This window comes from Lepidochelys kempii, chromosome 9 (assembly GCF_965140285.1).
Source record: "Lepidochelys kempii isolate rLepKem1 chromosome 9, rLepKem1.hap1, whole genome shotgun sequence".
Classification (NCBI taxonomy): domain Eukaryota; kingdom Metazoa; phylum Chordata; order Testudines; family Cheloniidae; genus Lepidochelys; species Lepidochelys kempii.
Window position 1 is genome coordinate 9,239,484 of NC_136388.1, and position 16,132 is coordinate 9,255,615.

At 44.2% G+C, this 16,132-nt stretch overlaps 2 protein-coding genes across 2 annotated transcripts in view; one reads left to right on the plus strand and one right to left on the minus strand.

Moving 5' to 3' along the window:
• The window catches only part of LOC144930874 (uncharacterized), a 126,304-nt gene that overhangs the window by 60,265 nt on the left and 49,907 nt on the right, over positions 1-16,132 (minus strand). The gene's annotated exons all lie outside the window — the stretch shown is intronic.
• Positions 14,234-16,132, plus strand: part of KNG1 (kininogen 1) — a 29,985-nt gene continuing 28,086 nt past the window's right edge. Inside the window, exon 1 of the mRNA XM_078854309.1 lies at positions 14,234-15,294. Within this exon, the coding sequence (XP_078710435.1) occupies positions 14,234-15,294 (1,061 nt within the window). The remainder of the gene's footprint in view (positions 15,295-16,132) is intronic.

Sequence of the window (16,132 nt, forward strand, 5' to 3'; positions counted from 1 at the left end):
ATGCTGGACAGACACAGTCCAAATGCCTCAGGGGAGAGCATACTAAGTAGCAACGTCTATTGCCACCTTGAAAAGGTGCAGGTTGAGGTCCCCTAACATCTGTTGAGGTCCCCTAACATCTGTTAGTGGATGCTAGCAGGAGTCCAAGTTGGACGGCACCCCTGGCTAGTCTCAACATTACTGCTCACAGACCTTTGAGAATGTGAAACCTGGGCATGCTAGCTATTCAGCATTCCAGAAGCACAAGTGGTAGAACACTGGCTGAGTATGGCAACAGTCTGTAAATAGGGAAGAAGATCCTGTTATCTGGTGCTAAAAACTAGGGTTCTTTTGATGATTTCCAGCTTAACTCCTTAATAATAACACAGGGAGACCACATTGAGAGATTCAAAGCAATCTAAGAGATTTAGACACACATTTTCTATTATTTTCAATGGAAGAGATGTGCCTAAATCCCGTAGACTGCTTTGAAACTCATAACCCCAATTCTCCATTGCCTGGCATCTTGTGCCATCACTTACACTTGGGCAAAAGGGTGTAAAATGTTATCTTCACACAGATGTCAAGACACAAGGTTCAAGTTGGTGGAGGATCAGGCCCTAGTTGTTCAAAACCTTTGTGCTTTACTAACTTTGTCATGCAGAAAAAACGGTCTGTTAATCAATTTCACCAAAGTCAGACACAGCCAAGACACAGACAATGGACAAATATAAATGAAAGAGAAGACAGGAGAAAGAAAAGGAAAAATAAAAGACATAGAACTCTTGTTGTGGCCAGGTAGAAGGGCGATGGTTCTGACTGTTAATAGATAAGACTAAAGCCACAGTTTCTTTCTCTAGTTATAAGCAGACGAAAAAGCAAAAATAGCAGTATTTTACCTTTTCCCCAATTTTGCAGGCTGCTGAGTCACCAGCACTCCTCAAACCTAAGGGTATGTCTACACTACGAAATTAGGTCGAATTTATAGAAGTCGGTTTTGTAGAAAGCATTTTTATACAGTTGATTGTGTGTATCCCCACACAAATGCTCTAAGTGCATGTAGTCGGCGGAGTGTGTCCACAGTACTGAGGCAACCATCGACTTCTGGAGCATTGCACTATGGGTAGCTATCCCACAGTTCCCGCTGTCTCCACCGCCCATTTGAATTCTGGGTAGAAATCCCAGTGCCTGATGGGGCTAAAACATTGTTGCGGGTGGTTCTGGGTACATATCGTCAGGCCCCCCTTCCCTCCCTACCTCCGTGAAAGCAAGGGCAGACAATCATTTTATGCCTTTTTTCTTGAGCTACCTGTGCAGACGCCATACCACGGCAAGCATGGAGCCTGCTCAGCAAACCGTCACCGTATGTCTCCTGGGCGCTGGCAGACGCGGTACTGCATTGCTACACAGCAACAGTTTATTGCCTTTTGGCAGCAGACAGTGCAGTATGACTGGTAGCCGTCGTCGACATAGTCCAGGGTGCTCTTTTAACTGACCTCGATGAGGTCAGGGGCACCTGGGCAAACATGGGAGTGACTCAGCCAGGTCATTTCCCTTTTAAGTTTTGTCTCATGGCAATTCAGTCCTACTGGCAGTGCACTGTCTTTTAATCTACAGCCAGCAGAAGACAATGGCCAGCAGTCATAGTGCACCGTCTTCTGCCGGGAACCCAGGAGATGACGATGGCTAGTGGTCGTACTGCACAGTCTGCTGCCAGCAAGATGTATAAAGATAGATGAAGTGGATCAAAACAATAAATAGACCAGATTTGTTTTGTATTCATTTTCTCCTCCCGCCCTCCGTGAAATCAATGGCCTGCTAAACCCAGTTTGAGTTCTCTCCTTGAGGTTTTGATTTCTATCATTGAGGGGGCCATTCTGTTTCTCGTAAAGCCACCCCCTGTGTTGATTTTAATTACCTGTAAGCCAACCCTGTAAGCCCTGTTGTCAGTCGCCCCTCCCTCCGTCAGAGCAATGGCAGACAATCGTTCTGCACCTTTTTTCTGTGCAGTCGCCATACCACAGCAAGCATGGAGCCCACTCAGATCACTTTGGCAATTAGGAGCACATTAAACACTACACGCATTATCCAGCAGTTTATGCAGCGCCAGAACCTGGCAAAGCAAAACCGGGCGAGTAGGCGACGTCAGCGCGGTGACAAGAGTGATGAGGACATGGACACAGACTTCTCTCAAAGCACGGGCCCTGGCAATGTAGGCATCATGGTGCTAATGGGGCAGGTTCATGCGGTGGAACGCCGATTCTGGGCTTGAGAAACAAGCACAGACTGGTGGGACCGCATAGAGTTGCAGGTCTGGGACAATTCCCAGTGGCTGCGAAACTTTCGCATGCGTAAGGGCACTTTCGTGGAACTTTGTGACTTGCTTTCCCCTGCCCTAAGGCGCAAGAATACCAAGATGAGAGCAGCCCTCACAGTTGAGAAGTGAGTGGCAATAGCCCTGTGGAAACTTGCAATGCCAGACAGCTACCGGTCAGTCGGGAATCAATTTGGAGTGGGCAAATCTACTGTGGGGGCTGCTGTGATGCAAGTAGCCAACGCAATCAAAGATCTGCTGATATCAAGGGTAGTGACCCTGGGAAATGTGCAGGTCATAGTGGATGGCTTTGCTGCAATGGGATTCCCTAACTGTGGTGGGGCCATAGACGGAACCCATATCTCTATCTTGGCACCGGAGCACCAAGCTGTCGAGTACATAAACCGCAAGGGGTACTTTTCAATAGTGCTGCAAGCACTGGTGGATCACAAGGGATGTTTCACCAACATCAACGTGGGATGGCCGGGAAAGGTGCATGATGCTCGCATCTTCAGGAACTCTGGTCTGTTTCAAAAGCTACAGGAAGGGACTTTATTCCCAGACCAGAAAATAACTGTTGGGGATGTTGAAATGCCTATATGTATCCTTGGGGACCCAGCCTACCCCTTAATGCCATGGCTCATGAAGCCGTACACAGGCAGCCTGGACAGTAGTCAGGAGCTGTTCAACTACAGGCTGAGCAAGTGCAGAATGGTGGTAGAATGTGCATTTGGACGTTTAAAGGCGCGCTGGCGCAGTTTACTGACTCAGTTAGACCTCAGCGAAACCAATATTCCCACTATTATTACTGCTTGCTGTGCACTCCACAATATCTGTGAGAGTATGGGGGGAGACGATTATGGCCGTGTGGGAGGTTGAGGCAAATCGCCTGGCTGCTGGTTACGCGCAGCCAGACACCAGAGCAGTTAGAAGAGCACAGGAGGGCGCGGTGCACATCAGTGAAGCTTTGAAAACCAGTTTCATGACTGGCCAGGCTACGGTGTGAAAGTTCTGTTTGTTTCTCCTTGATGAAACCCCCCGTCCCTTGGTTCACTCTACTTCCCTGTAAGCTAACCACCCGCCCCTCCTCCCTTCGATCACTGCTTGCAGAGGCAATAAAGTCATTGTTGCTTCACATTCATGCATTCTTTATTCATTCATCACACAAATAGGGGGATAACTACCAAGGTAGCCCAGGAGGGGTGGTGGAGGAGGGAAGGACAAGGCCACACAGCAGTTTAAAAGTTTAAAACTTTAAAACGTATTGAATGCCAGCCTTCTGTTTCTTGGGCAATCCTCTGGGGTGGAGTGGCTGGGTGGCCAGAGGCCCCCCCACTGCGTTCTTGGGCGTCTGGGTGAGGAGGCTATGGAACTTGGGGAGGAGGGCGGTTGGTTACACAAGGGCTGTAGCGGCGGTCTGTGCTCCTGCTGCCTTTCCTGCAGCTCAACCATACGCTGGAGCATATTAGTTTGATCCTCCAGCAGCCTCAGCATTGAATCCTGCCTCCTCTCATCACGCTGCCGTCACCTTTCAGCTTCAGCCCTCTCTTCAGCCCGCCACCTCTCCTCCTGGTCATTTTGTGCTTTCCTGCACTCTGACATTGTCTGCCTCCACGCATTCGTCTGTGCTCTGTCAGTGTGGGAGGACACCATGAGCTCAGAGAACATTTCATCGCAAGTGCGTTTTTTTCACCTTCTAATCTTCGCTAGCCTCTGGGAAGGAGAAGATCCTATGATCCTTGAAAAACATGCAGCTGGTGGAGAAAAAAAAAGGGACAGTGGTATTTAAAAAGACACATTTTCTAGAACAGTGGCTACACTCTTTCACGGTAAACCTTGCTGTTAACATTACATACATAGCACATGTGCTTTCGATCTAAGGTCGCATTTTGCCTCCCCCTAACCCCATGGCTAGCCCCTCATCCCTCCCCCCTTCCTGTGGCTAACAGCGAGGAACATTTCTGTTCAGCTACAGACAAACAGCCCAGCATGAATAGGCATCTCTGAATGTCCCCTTAAGAAAAGCACCCTATTTCAACCAGGTGACCATGAATGATATCACTCTCCTGAGGATAACACAGAGAGATAAAAAACAGATGTTATTTGAACGCCAGCAAACATACACTGCAATGCTTTGTTCTATAATGATTCCCGAGTACGTGCTACTGGCCTGGAGTGGTAAAGTGTCCTACCATGGTGGATGGAATAAGGCTGCCCTCCCCAGAAACCTTTTGCAAAGGCTTTGGGAGTACATCCAGGAGAGCTGCAAATGCCAGGGCAAATTAATCATTAAACACACTTGCTTTTAAACCATGTATAGCATTTTAAAAGGTACACTCACCAGAGGTCCCTTCTCTGCCTGGCAGGTCTGGGAGGCAGCCTTGGGTGGGTTCGGGGGGTACTGGCTCCAGGTCCAGGGTGAGGAACAGTTCCTGGCTGTCAGGAAAACCGGTTTCTCCACTTGCTTGCTGTGAGCTATCTACAACCTCATCATCATCATCTTCCTCATCCCCAAAACCTGTTTCCGTGTTGCCTCCATCTCCATTGAAGGAGTCAAACTGCACGGCTGGGGTAGTGGTGGCTGAACCCCCTAAAATGGCATGCAGCTCATCATAGAAGCAGCATGTTTGGACTCTGACCCGGAGCGGCCATTCGCCTCTCTGGTTTTCTGGTTGGCTTGCCTCAGCTCCTTAAATTTCACACGGTACTGCTTCGGGTCCCTGTTATGGCCTCTGTCCTTCATGCCCTGGGAGATTTTGACAAATGTTTTGGCATTTCGAAAACTGGAACGGAGTTCTGATAGCACGGATTCCTTTCCCCATACAGCAATCAGATCCCATACCTCCCGTTCGGTCCATGCTGGAGCTCTTTTGCGATTCTGGGACTCCATCATGGCCACCTCTGCTGATGAGCTCTGCATGGTCACCTCTGCTGATGAGCTCTGCATGGTCACCTGCAGCTTGCCATGCTGGCCAAACAGGAAATTGAAATTCAAAAGTTCACAGGCCTTTTCCTGTCTACCTGGCCAGTGCATCTGAGTTGAGAGTGCTGTCCAGAGCAGTCACAATGGAGCACTCTGGGATAGCTCCTGGAGGCCAATACCGTCTAATTGTGTCCACAGTACCCCAAATTCGACCCGGCAAGACCGATTTCAGCGCTAATCCCCGTATCGGGGGTGGAGTAAGGAAATCGATTTTAAGAGCCCTTTAAGTCGAAAAAAAGGATTTCGTCATGTGGACGGGTGCAGGGTTAAATCGATTTAATGCTGCTAAATTCGACCTCAACTCCTAGTGTAGACCAAGGCTAAGTTGTTTTGCTATTTCCCTTTTCCCTGAATCATCAGGCATTGGCAGCATTTTTTTCTCATTGGTTTTCAAGTTGATCAACATGATTTATCCAATTTACAAGTTGATCAGTTTGTTCTATTAAAGTGTGTAAAGGTCACTCTCCTGAGTAGGGACTGCAAGATTAGGCTCTGACGATGTGAGGATTCAGTGCATGTCCTCAAACAGAACTCTGTGAGCTCCTGGGAAGAGCTCGCCAGCTTTGCTGAACCAAAGGACGATGGCAGTGGAACAGCAGCCTGTGATGGGGACAGTAGTTTGCAAAAAGGTTTTTCTTCCCTCCTCCCTATTCTTCCTTATATCATTTCACTTTTGCTATTTTTAGGATGTAGCCTATTTCAGGAAACATTTCATCAGTTGAATGCCTAAGGCCTGATTCAGATCTGAACAGAAACAAGGACTCTCAATTGAGTCCAGTCACTTCTGTCTTTAAACACTAGACAGGAGGATAAATGGTGTCAAGGCCTCTTGAGGCAGCAGTAACACGATCAGCTAAGAACACCTTTCCCCATCCCCTCCCATTTTCACTGGGATTTAGCCTGGTTAGCAAATGAGGTTCAGGTTAGGATGACTCTGTTAGTCTAGAAGGTGCCATAGGATTCTTTGCTGCTTTTACAGATCCAGACTAACACAGCTACCCTTCTGATACTTGTCTCTCAATCAGAGCATGCTAAGTACAGTTCTGCTGCTCATTACTCATACAATACAAATAACATCTCATTACCCCTGCATTCAATATAAAGTGAATCGTAACCCAAAAACCAGCCAAAATTGATCCCTTTGGCAAAGCAGCTCTGTCTGCTGAACACCATTAGAGTAGGTGTGTCTACACAAATACCGAGAAAAGTTTTCAGGATCACAGTTCATCGCGAGATGTCAGGGGAAAGCTCATTCAGACCCTGCTTAGAGCTGTAAAAACATCAGAAGTGTAAACACCAGGGATGGTGAAGAGCTATTTAAGCTAAAGGACAATGTTGGCATAAGAAATAAAGGGCTGTAAATGAGCCATGAATAAATTAAGGCTGGAAATTAGAAGGTTTCCAACCTTCAGAGGAGTGAAATTCTGGAACAGTTGTTCAATAGGACTTCTGGGGCAAACAACCTAACTAGTTTTAAGATGCAGCTTGATATGTTTATGAACAGGATAATATGATGGAGTTACCTGCAATAGAAGACTAAACTTGATAACCCAGGAAGGCCCTTCCAGTCCTTTGCCTTATGTGGTAAGGTGTTTTGACTGTATATGCTCTTTTGGATAAACAGACAGGAAACACTCACGTTCCTCTCATTACAACATCAGCCACAGCCCACAGAAGAATGTGTTCCTGCAGCAGCTCAAATAGGATGGGGTTACTGACTGGATTGAACTCTACCTTGCATACCTGTCTCTGGAGGGTGGGGTTTTGCAGAAATGCAGAAGGGTGACAGGGAGGGCTATTTATTTATGTTCTTGGTTAGCCTGCAGCTTTGTTCCAGTAATCCCTTTACTAAATGTCATGTTGACAGTTGATATATCCATCTTTCTTTAACCTATTTGAGAAAGCTGAAAAACCATAGAAATCAGAGCTGGAAAAGGCGTGTTAAAAAACCTGGCCCATCCTATTGTATCGTATGTTACAAGTGTTTTAATCAGTCTAATTTTAAAATGGCCAAAGCAACGGAGCATTCCACTACATTTCACATTGAGTCTGATTTTGTTTAGATGTTTTTAATTGTAAGTTTCTTCATGAGAGATGGCCCCAAACCAAAACCCCAGAATCAAACATGGTGGAAGTTTGGATCCAAGATTCTAAACTCTGCAACTCCACAAATACGAAGCTACATCAGGGCTGTCTGTGGTGAGGCCCTATGCCCTGAAGCTGTCTCCAGGGCCTGTGTCTCCTTGTTGTCTCAATAGCAATGTGGCTCCAACAGTCTGAGCACCATGAGCCCTCCTGTCACCACTCGCCATATAATCCCCCTTGAAGGGATCCAAAGCACCAAGTATGAGCAAGCCAAAGTAAATGATTCCATGAGTATTAATTTTGGGGTAAAAATCCTGTGGGTTTGAGGGGAATAACACACAGAGAGCTACCACCCATGTACAAATGCCTGCCTGCAGAATGGTCATGTGGAGTGCACAAGAAGCCATGAATAATGCCACTGAGGCAGCTGTCTCTTTTTCATGTCTCCTAAGAGAAGATCCATCAAACTTTCATCCAAATTACTAACTGATATAACATTTTTTTTCTCCCTATAGTGGTTGAAGCTTTCTGGTCATTTGGATCATTGCATTGTGTTCCTTCGCCAGGTAAATCATTCTAAAGATTTAAAATGTCTCTGTCACATGTATTAATACAAGTACTTGTAAAATACAGTAAAGTATAGTAAAGCACTTTTTAGATTAAAAAAACTCCTATCATTTTGCACAGTGTGGCCAATGTTTTAAAAAGTGAACTCTGTATCTGGGTGCCTGGTTTTCCACAGATTCATAGTATTAAAGCCAGATGGGACCATGAAGATAATCTAGTCTGACCTCATGCATAACACAAGCCAGAGAATTTCATCTATCAATTCCTGCATCAAGACCATAACTTCTGGTTGAGCAAGATCATATATTTTAAAAAGACATCCAATCTCGATTTAAAGTCTTTATGAGATGGAGAATCCACCACATTCCTTGGCAAGATATTCCAATGGTTAATTACTAAGGCTGTCAATTAATCACAATTAATTCATGCAATTAACTCAAACCAATTCATCACAATTAAAAAAATTAATCGCGATTAATCGCACTGTTAAACAATAGAATACCAACTGAAATTTAAATATTTTTGGTTGTTTTTCCACATTTTCAAATATATTGATTTCAATTACAACACAGAATATGAAGTGTACAGTGATCACTTTATATTATTTTTATTACAAATATTTGCACTGTAAAAATGATAAACAAAAGAAATAGTATTTTTCAATTCATCTCATACAAGTAATGTAGCGCAATCTCTTTGTCCTGAAAGTGCAACCTACAAATGTAGATTTTTTTTTGTCACATAACTACACTCAAAAATAAAACAATGTAAAACTTTAGAGCCTACGAGTCCACTCAGTCCTACTTCTTGTTTAGCCAATGGTTGTGAGAAACAAGTTTGTTTACATTTATGGGAGATAATGCTGCCCTCTTCTTAATTACAATGTCACCTGAAAGTGAGAACAGGCATTTGCATGACACTGTTGTAGCTGGCATCACAAAATATTTACGGGCCAGATGCGCTAAAGATTCATATGCCTCTTCGTGCTTCAGCGATCATTCCAGAGTACATGCTTCCATGCTGATGATGCTTGTTAAAAAAAACAATGCACTAATTAAATTTGTGACTGAACTCCTTGTGGGAGAATTGTATGTCTCCTGCTCTGTTTTACCCACATTCTGCCATATATTTCATGTTATAGCAGTCTCAGATGATGACCCAGCACATGTTGTTCGTTTTAAGAACACTTTCACTGCAACTTTGACAAAATGCAAAGAAGGTTCGACTCTGAAATTTCTAGACAGCTACAACACTCAATCCAAGATTTAAGAATCTGAAGTGCCTTCCAAAATCTGAGGGGGATGAGGTGTGGAGCATGCTTTCAGGAGTCTCAAAAGAGCAACACTCTGATGCGGAAACTACAGAACCCAAACCACCAAAAAAGAAAAGCAACCTTTGCTGGTGGCATTTGACTCAGATGATGAAAATGCACATGCGTCGGTGCGCACTGCTTTGGATTGTTATCAAGCAGAACCTGCCATCAGCATGGAAGCATGTCCTCTGGAATGGTGGTTGAAGCATGAAGGGACATATGAATCTTTAGTGCATCTGGCAAGTAAATATCTTACGTAGCTACAACAGTGCCATGCAAACGCCTGTTCTCACTTTCAGGTGACATTGTAAACAAGAAGCGGGCAGCATTATCTTCTGCAAATGTAAACAAACTTGTTTGTCTGAGCGATTGGCTGAACAAGAAGTAGGACTGATTGAACTTGTAGGCTCTAAAGTTTTATATTGTTTTATTTTTGAATGCATGGGTTTTTTTACATAATTCTACATTTGTAAGTTCAACTTTCACAATAAAGAGATTGCACTACAGTACTTGTATTAGGTGAATTGAAAAATACTATTTCTTTTGTTTTTTACAGTGCAAATATTTGTAATAAAAATATAAAGTGAGCACTGTACACTTTGTATTCTGTGTTGTAACTGAAATCAATATATTTGAAAATGTAGAAAACATCCAAAAATATTTAAATAAATGGTATTTTATTATTAACACTACGATTAAACTTCACATTCACCTTTTGTTGCTTCAGTGATAACTTGATGAAGAAAACTGTCACCCATCACATCCAGAAATAAGTGGGTCCTGCCACTATTATTAGCATTTATTCTCCAGACTATAGCTGGGAAGCTAAAGTCTCCCATTCTTACACAATTCTCAAAAGCATTTATTTCTCTAATAATATTAAAGAGATCACTATCCATATCCAAGTCTGACCCTGGGGGGGTCTATGGCAGACCCCTAATACTATTCCAGCGGAACCACTTTTTACAATCCTTTCCCAAAGTGATTTTGACCCAGACAGATTCTGTTTTGTCCATACTATCACTTCGTATTTCTTTGAAGTTTACCACTTACATGATGTACAGTGGTACCCCATCACCTTAACCTGTATTCCTACCTCTCCTAAACCACTTGGATTTGTGAGGGCTCAGCACCTCTGAAAATCAGTTCCAAGATGTTTCTAGTTGGGTACCCAAAATCAGAGGTTACTTTTGAAAATTTTGGCCTATGCTGTAAAATTCAATCATATGATTTGCTATTAAATCCCCAAAATTGCATTCTTAATTACATATTAATGTCATATTAACATGATGAATAGCTAGTGGTTTATTACTGTTTTTAAAAGGATTTTTATTATTAATGTCTGAAAAATGTTTCTGTTTAAAATAAGCCCAAGAATGTATTTTACAGTCATGGGCAAGGATTAGGTCCTGTGTTTTTGATTTTTCATATCTCCTTATAGACAAATCCAGAATTATCTTTGTCAGATCTATCCAGCTACCTATCTATTTTAAGGTTTCACATAGTGTCCATGAACACAGTATTTCATAGACAAATATACTATAGCAATTCTAATAATTAATAGCCACCTTTTTTCCTTCTAAATTTGTTCAGGCGTAAGATGCCATCCATCTAATTTTCTATGGAAATTTGCAAATGGATGGCTAAAATAATGTCCATCCAATTTTGCCCAAATATTATTAAAGGTATGCAAAACTGCAAGTTGTCCCAAGCACTTTGCTACCACCTGTGATGTTAGGAACTATCAGCTAAGAAGTGGGGTGAGATCACAAGCTCTTTTCATGTATGTCATAAGAACATAAGAACAGTCATACTGGCTCAGACCAAAGGTCCATCTAGCCCAGTATCCTGTCTTCCGACAGTGGCCAGTGCCAGGTGCCCCAGAGGGTATGAACAGAACAGGTAATCATCAAGTGATCCATCCCCTGTCGCTCATTTCCAGCTTCTGGCCAACAGAGGCTAGGGACACCATTCCTGCCCATCCTGGCTAATAGCCATTGATGGGATCTATCCTCCATGATTTCAATTTGCAAGTGACACAAAAAATCCTGATTCACTTGAGATATCCTGTGAAATCTACCGTCCCTGGGTATGTAGTCAATTATCTTAACGTTACAGAAATGTCCCTGGCAACTTGCAAATGCACGCTCCTTAGGCTTCATGGAAAGAAGCATACTGAATAGGCCCAGACTGACTGCTGCAGTCGACAAGTGCACTTGGGAGAAGAGTGCAAGGGTGGTTGTACATCACTTCTGTGTTCTTCCCTACGGCACCTGTGTACCAGGCCGCTCCCCTGGAATAAATTAAGCAGACTGAGGGCTGCTCTAAATTATGCTTGGTGCCAACAGCTCCAAGGAATTTACATGGCAGCCAAGGGTCACCAGCGTACAAGGAAGCCCGGCTATGCTCCCTTTCTCTCAGTCCTGCCCCCTTCCCTGGCTCTATGACACCTGAGGGATCCATCTAAACTGGAATGACCCACCCATGGCCACCTATGCCATCACATCTTTTCTGACAACTGCAATATACAATTTGTTATAATGAACAGAAAACCAAAATCACATACTGTAACCTGACATGAAAGGGGTGTGCAGTGCAACCCTGATCTTTGATATAATGCAAAGCTCAATAGTACATTGTAAGTAGGTGACAGGAGTACAAGTCTATATTCTAAATGTAAAAAGTAAACATTAAATCATAATTAACCCTTAGGACAAGAATATTCATGCAAGGCAGGCTGCGCTGAGCTATCGAGGAAGAAAATATAGTCTTCCCCCTTCTCTACCCCACAAAATGAACCCACCCATCACTTCTGTTTCCTTCACCTTCATAATGAGACACTTCCCACAAACACCCATGTGAATGCCAGAAAGTTACCCCCAGTAAATGGGCAGATAACCTATAGCTTACATGCATTTATCCTCTGGCTGAGTGAGCTACCTTCATGAAGCAGCCACAGACTCCATGCCAGAAGCCTGATCTCAGCAGATGCTGCGCTTTGCCTATCTCCTGCTGTTTCCTGATGTGAGTGCAGATGTTAGACCTAGTATGGGGGTAAGCAGAGTATGGTGAAGGGGCAGGAATGTGTGATTCCCAGAAAGCAAGCAGCAGTGACAATGATGACTCACTGCATGCAAGGGTTCCAATCTGACTCTGCCTCCCAACAGACTCCCTTACTCCATGCTATACCAATTGCTAGAATATACACATGCACAACCTGGAAATTAGTCTCCTCCTGGTGACAACCATTTAGGGATTAGCTAGTTTCCTGAGTGCTAAAAGACCCGAATCATAGAATCATAGGACTGAAAGGGATCTTGAGAGGTCATCTAGTCCAGTTCCCTGAACTCATGGCAGGACTAAGTATTATCTAGACCATCCCTGACATGTTTATCTAACCTGCTCTTAAAGATCGCCAGTGATGGAGATTCCACAACCTCCCTAGGCAATTTATTCCAGGGCTTAACCACCCTGAGAGTTAGGAAGTTTTTCCTAACGTCCAACCTAAACAGTACTTGCTACAATTTAAACCCCCCATTGCTTCTTGTCCTACCCTCAGAGGTTAAGGACAACAATTTTTCTCCCTTCTTGTAACCTTTTACGTACTTGAAAACTGTTATCATGTCCTCTCTCAGTCTTCTCTTCTCTAGACTAAACAAAACCAGTTTTTTTCAATCTTCCCTCACAGGTCATGTTTTCTAGACCTTTAATCATTTCTGTTGTTCTTCTCTGGACTTTCTCCAATTTGTCCACATCTCTCCTGAAATGTGGCACCTAGAACTGGATGCAATACTCCAGTTGAGGCCTACTCATTGTGGAGTAGAGCAGAAGAATTACTTCTTGTGTCTTGCTTACAATACTCCTGCTAATACATCCCAGAAGTATATTTACTTTTTTTGCAAGAGTGTTACACTGTTGACTCATATTTAGCTTGTGGTCCACTATGACCCCCAGATCTCTTTCCGTAGTACTCCTTCCTAGGCAGTCAGTTCCCATTTTGTATGTGAGGAACTGATTGTTCCTTCCTCAGTGGAGTACTTTGCATTTGTCCTTATTGAGTTCACTGGAGTTACCCCAAACATGAATTTGTCACATACTGTTTAATAAATATGTAATAAGGGGAAAGATTTTCAGTCCAAATAAGCATAAGAGATACAGCAGCCTGTAGAAGACCTAATAAGATAAAGAAATAGAAATAATGGGCCTGATTCCCATTAACGTCAAGGCACCTTTACACTGCTAATTACATTGACATCCACTGTAAGACACCATTACCTGCCAGAGTGGTGTAAAGGGTCTTATTGTAAATGAGACCCAGGCCTAGCATGTGGAGTGATTTGGTAGCCTATTATTGAGATGTACCACAGATAAAATCTTCAGGAACAGAGCAGAGCAAACTAGTTGTAACGAAGAAATGAATGAATAAATTTTGCCTTTTTTCCTTTTTCTTCTCATTATTGCTACTTATTTTCTGATCGCACTCAGAGGTGTCAATCAGGATCTGGGTCCCTTGTGCTAGGTGCTGCATAAATACATATGGAGGCATGGCCCTTCCGCCATGCACAAGTACAACTTGGCTAATTTTGTTTTTGTAATTATTTTGCAAAAAGCTGTTTATGAAAATTTTGGCTAATTGATTGTTTAATTTCATTGCTTTGTTGTTTGTTATTTCTAGTTGCCTCCAGGTAATACAGATTGGTCACTTGGCATCTTATGGTATTTCCACTTCTGCACCTCTATTATGGTCCTATGTTTGAAACTTATAGGTGTTAGTGAAAGCCTTGTAAATAACTCCTCTTATTGCTTTCTCTCTCTTTGTGTGTGTGTGTGTTTGTGACATGAACATCTTTGATGACTATTTACACTGGTTTGGTCACGGAAAGTGTGACGGACCTCCTTTCCACCATCACCACCACCACTTCTCTAGGCAAGGACATCCCCCTGTAGGGCCATCACACAGACATCATCATCATCACCACCACAGCCTTTGGCCATGGACATCCTAAGAGACATTACCATAGATGCCCACCACCTCCTGAAAATAGGGTCGTCCACCCTGAAGGATCTGAGCATCATCACAATTTCTCTCCAGAGGAACACCAGCATGGGCCTCCTCATCTTCCTCCATCAGGTCCTCATTATCCTCCCCCACCCCCTAGCAGACCACATCATCATCACGGCTTTGACCATGGACATCCTAAGAGACATTACCATAGATGCCCACCACCTCCTGAAAATAGGGTCATCCACCCTGAAGGATCTGAGCATCATCACAATTTCTCTTCAGAGGAACACCAGCATGGGCCTCCTCATCTTCCTCCATCAGGTCCTCATTATCCTCCCCCACCCCTTAGCAGACCACATCATCATCACGGCTTTGACCATGGACATCCTAAGAGACATTACCATAGATGCCCACCACCTCCTGAAAATAGGGTCATCCACCCTGAAGGATCTGAGCATCATCACAATTTCTCTTCAGAGGAACACCAGCATGGGCCTCCTCATCTTCCTCCATCAGGTCCTCATTATCCTCCCCCACCCCTTAGCAGACCACATCATCATCACGGCTTTGACCATGGACATCCTAAGAGACATTACCATAGATGCCCACCACCTCCTGAAAATAGGGTCATCCACCCTGAAGGATCTGAGCATCATCACAATTTCTCTTCAGAGGAACACCAGCATGGGCCTCCTCATCTTCCTCCATCAGGTCCTCATTATCCTCCCCCACCCCTTAGCAGACCACATCATCATCACGGCTTTGACCATGGACATCCTAAGAGACATTACCATAGATGCCCACCACCTCCTGAAAATAGGGTCGTCCACCCTGAAGGATCTCAGCATCATCACAATTTCTCTCCAGAGGAACACCAGCATGGGCCTCCTCATTATCCTCCCCCTCCTTATGGTTGCAAACACAGCCATAGACATATGCATCTACACCGTCAGGGGTCTAGCAATTCTTCCCAGGAAAGAGGAGATGAGGGCAGTTCCTTACAAGAGCACATTTCATCCCAAACACCTCATCCTTTCCATAAAAGACAGGTTGGATCCATCCATCACATTCCAGTTTTAAATCAGCATGATGTGCTCCCAGCTCCTGCTGCAAACTTCCCTGACCATCCGCCAGCTCCCCATGATCCATTTTGCAAATGTTGAAGTGAGAAGCCAGCAATTCAGCCTTTTCCACAAGTCCCTTCAGAATCTACAGCATGCCCAGGAAAACCCATGTATGATCTGCCAGACCTTTTGCCTTTATTTCCACCTAAATCTACACAGTGAACGTTTTTCTTTTAATTGAAATGCTCATCATTCCAAGCCCTCAATCAGTGTAAACTCGTCTTGTTCCATTGATTTCAGCGGTGCTATACCAATTTATACATAGCCCCAAAGATGTAACATGGAGAAAGAAAATATCCTAACAATGAATATTAAACTACAATTTTTCATAGTGAAGATTAGAATACATGCTTCTATATACATATGTATGGTATACCGCGTATGACGAATGCACCTATTGCAAATTCATGCCCATAAAGCTCTGCACTTCATCATCCAGTCTCTCTCTGTCTTTCATAGGCGCCGACTCCGTGGGAAAAATTAGTGGGTGCTTAGCACCCACTGGCAGCCAAGCTTCCCTCCCTCCCGCCCCAGCACCTCCCACCCACTGGCGGCCCTCTGATGAACTCCTCCCTCTTCCTCCCAGCGCCTCTCACCTGCCACGGATCAGCTGTTCTGCAGCATGCAGGAGGCACTGGGAGGGAGGGGGAGGAGCAGGGATGGGATGTGCTCGGGGACAGGGTAGAATGGGGCAGAAAGAGGTGGGACAGGGTGGAGTGGGGGCAGGAAGAGGCGGGCAGGGGTGGGCCTTGGGGGAAGAGGT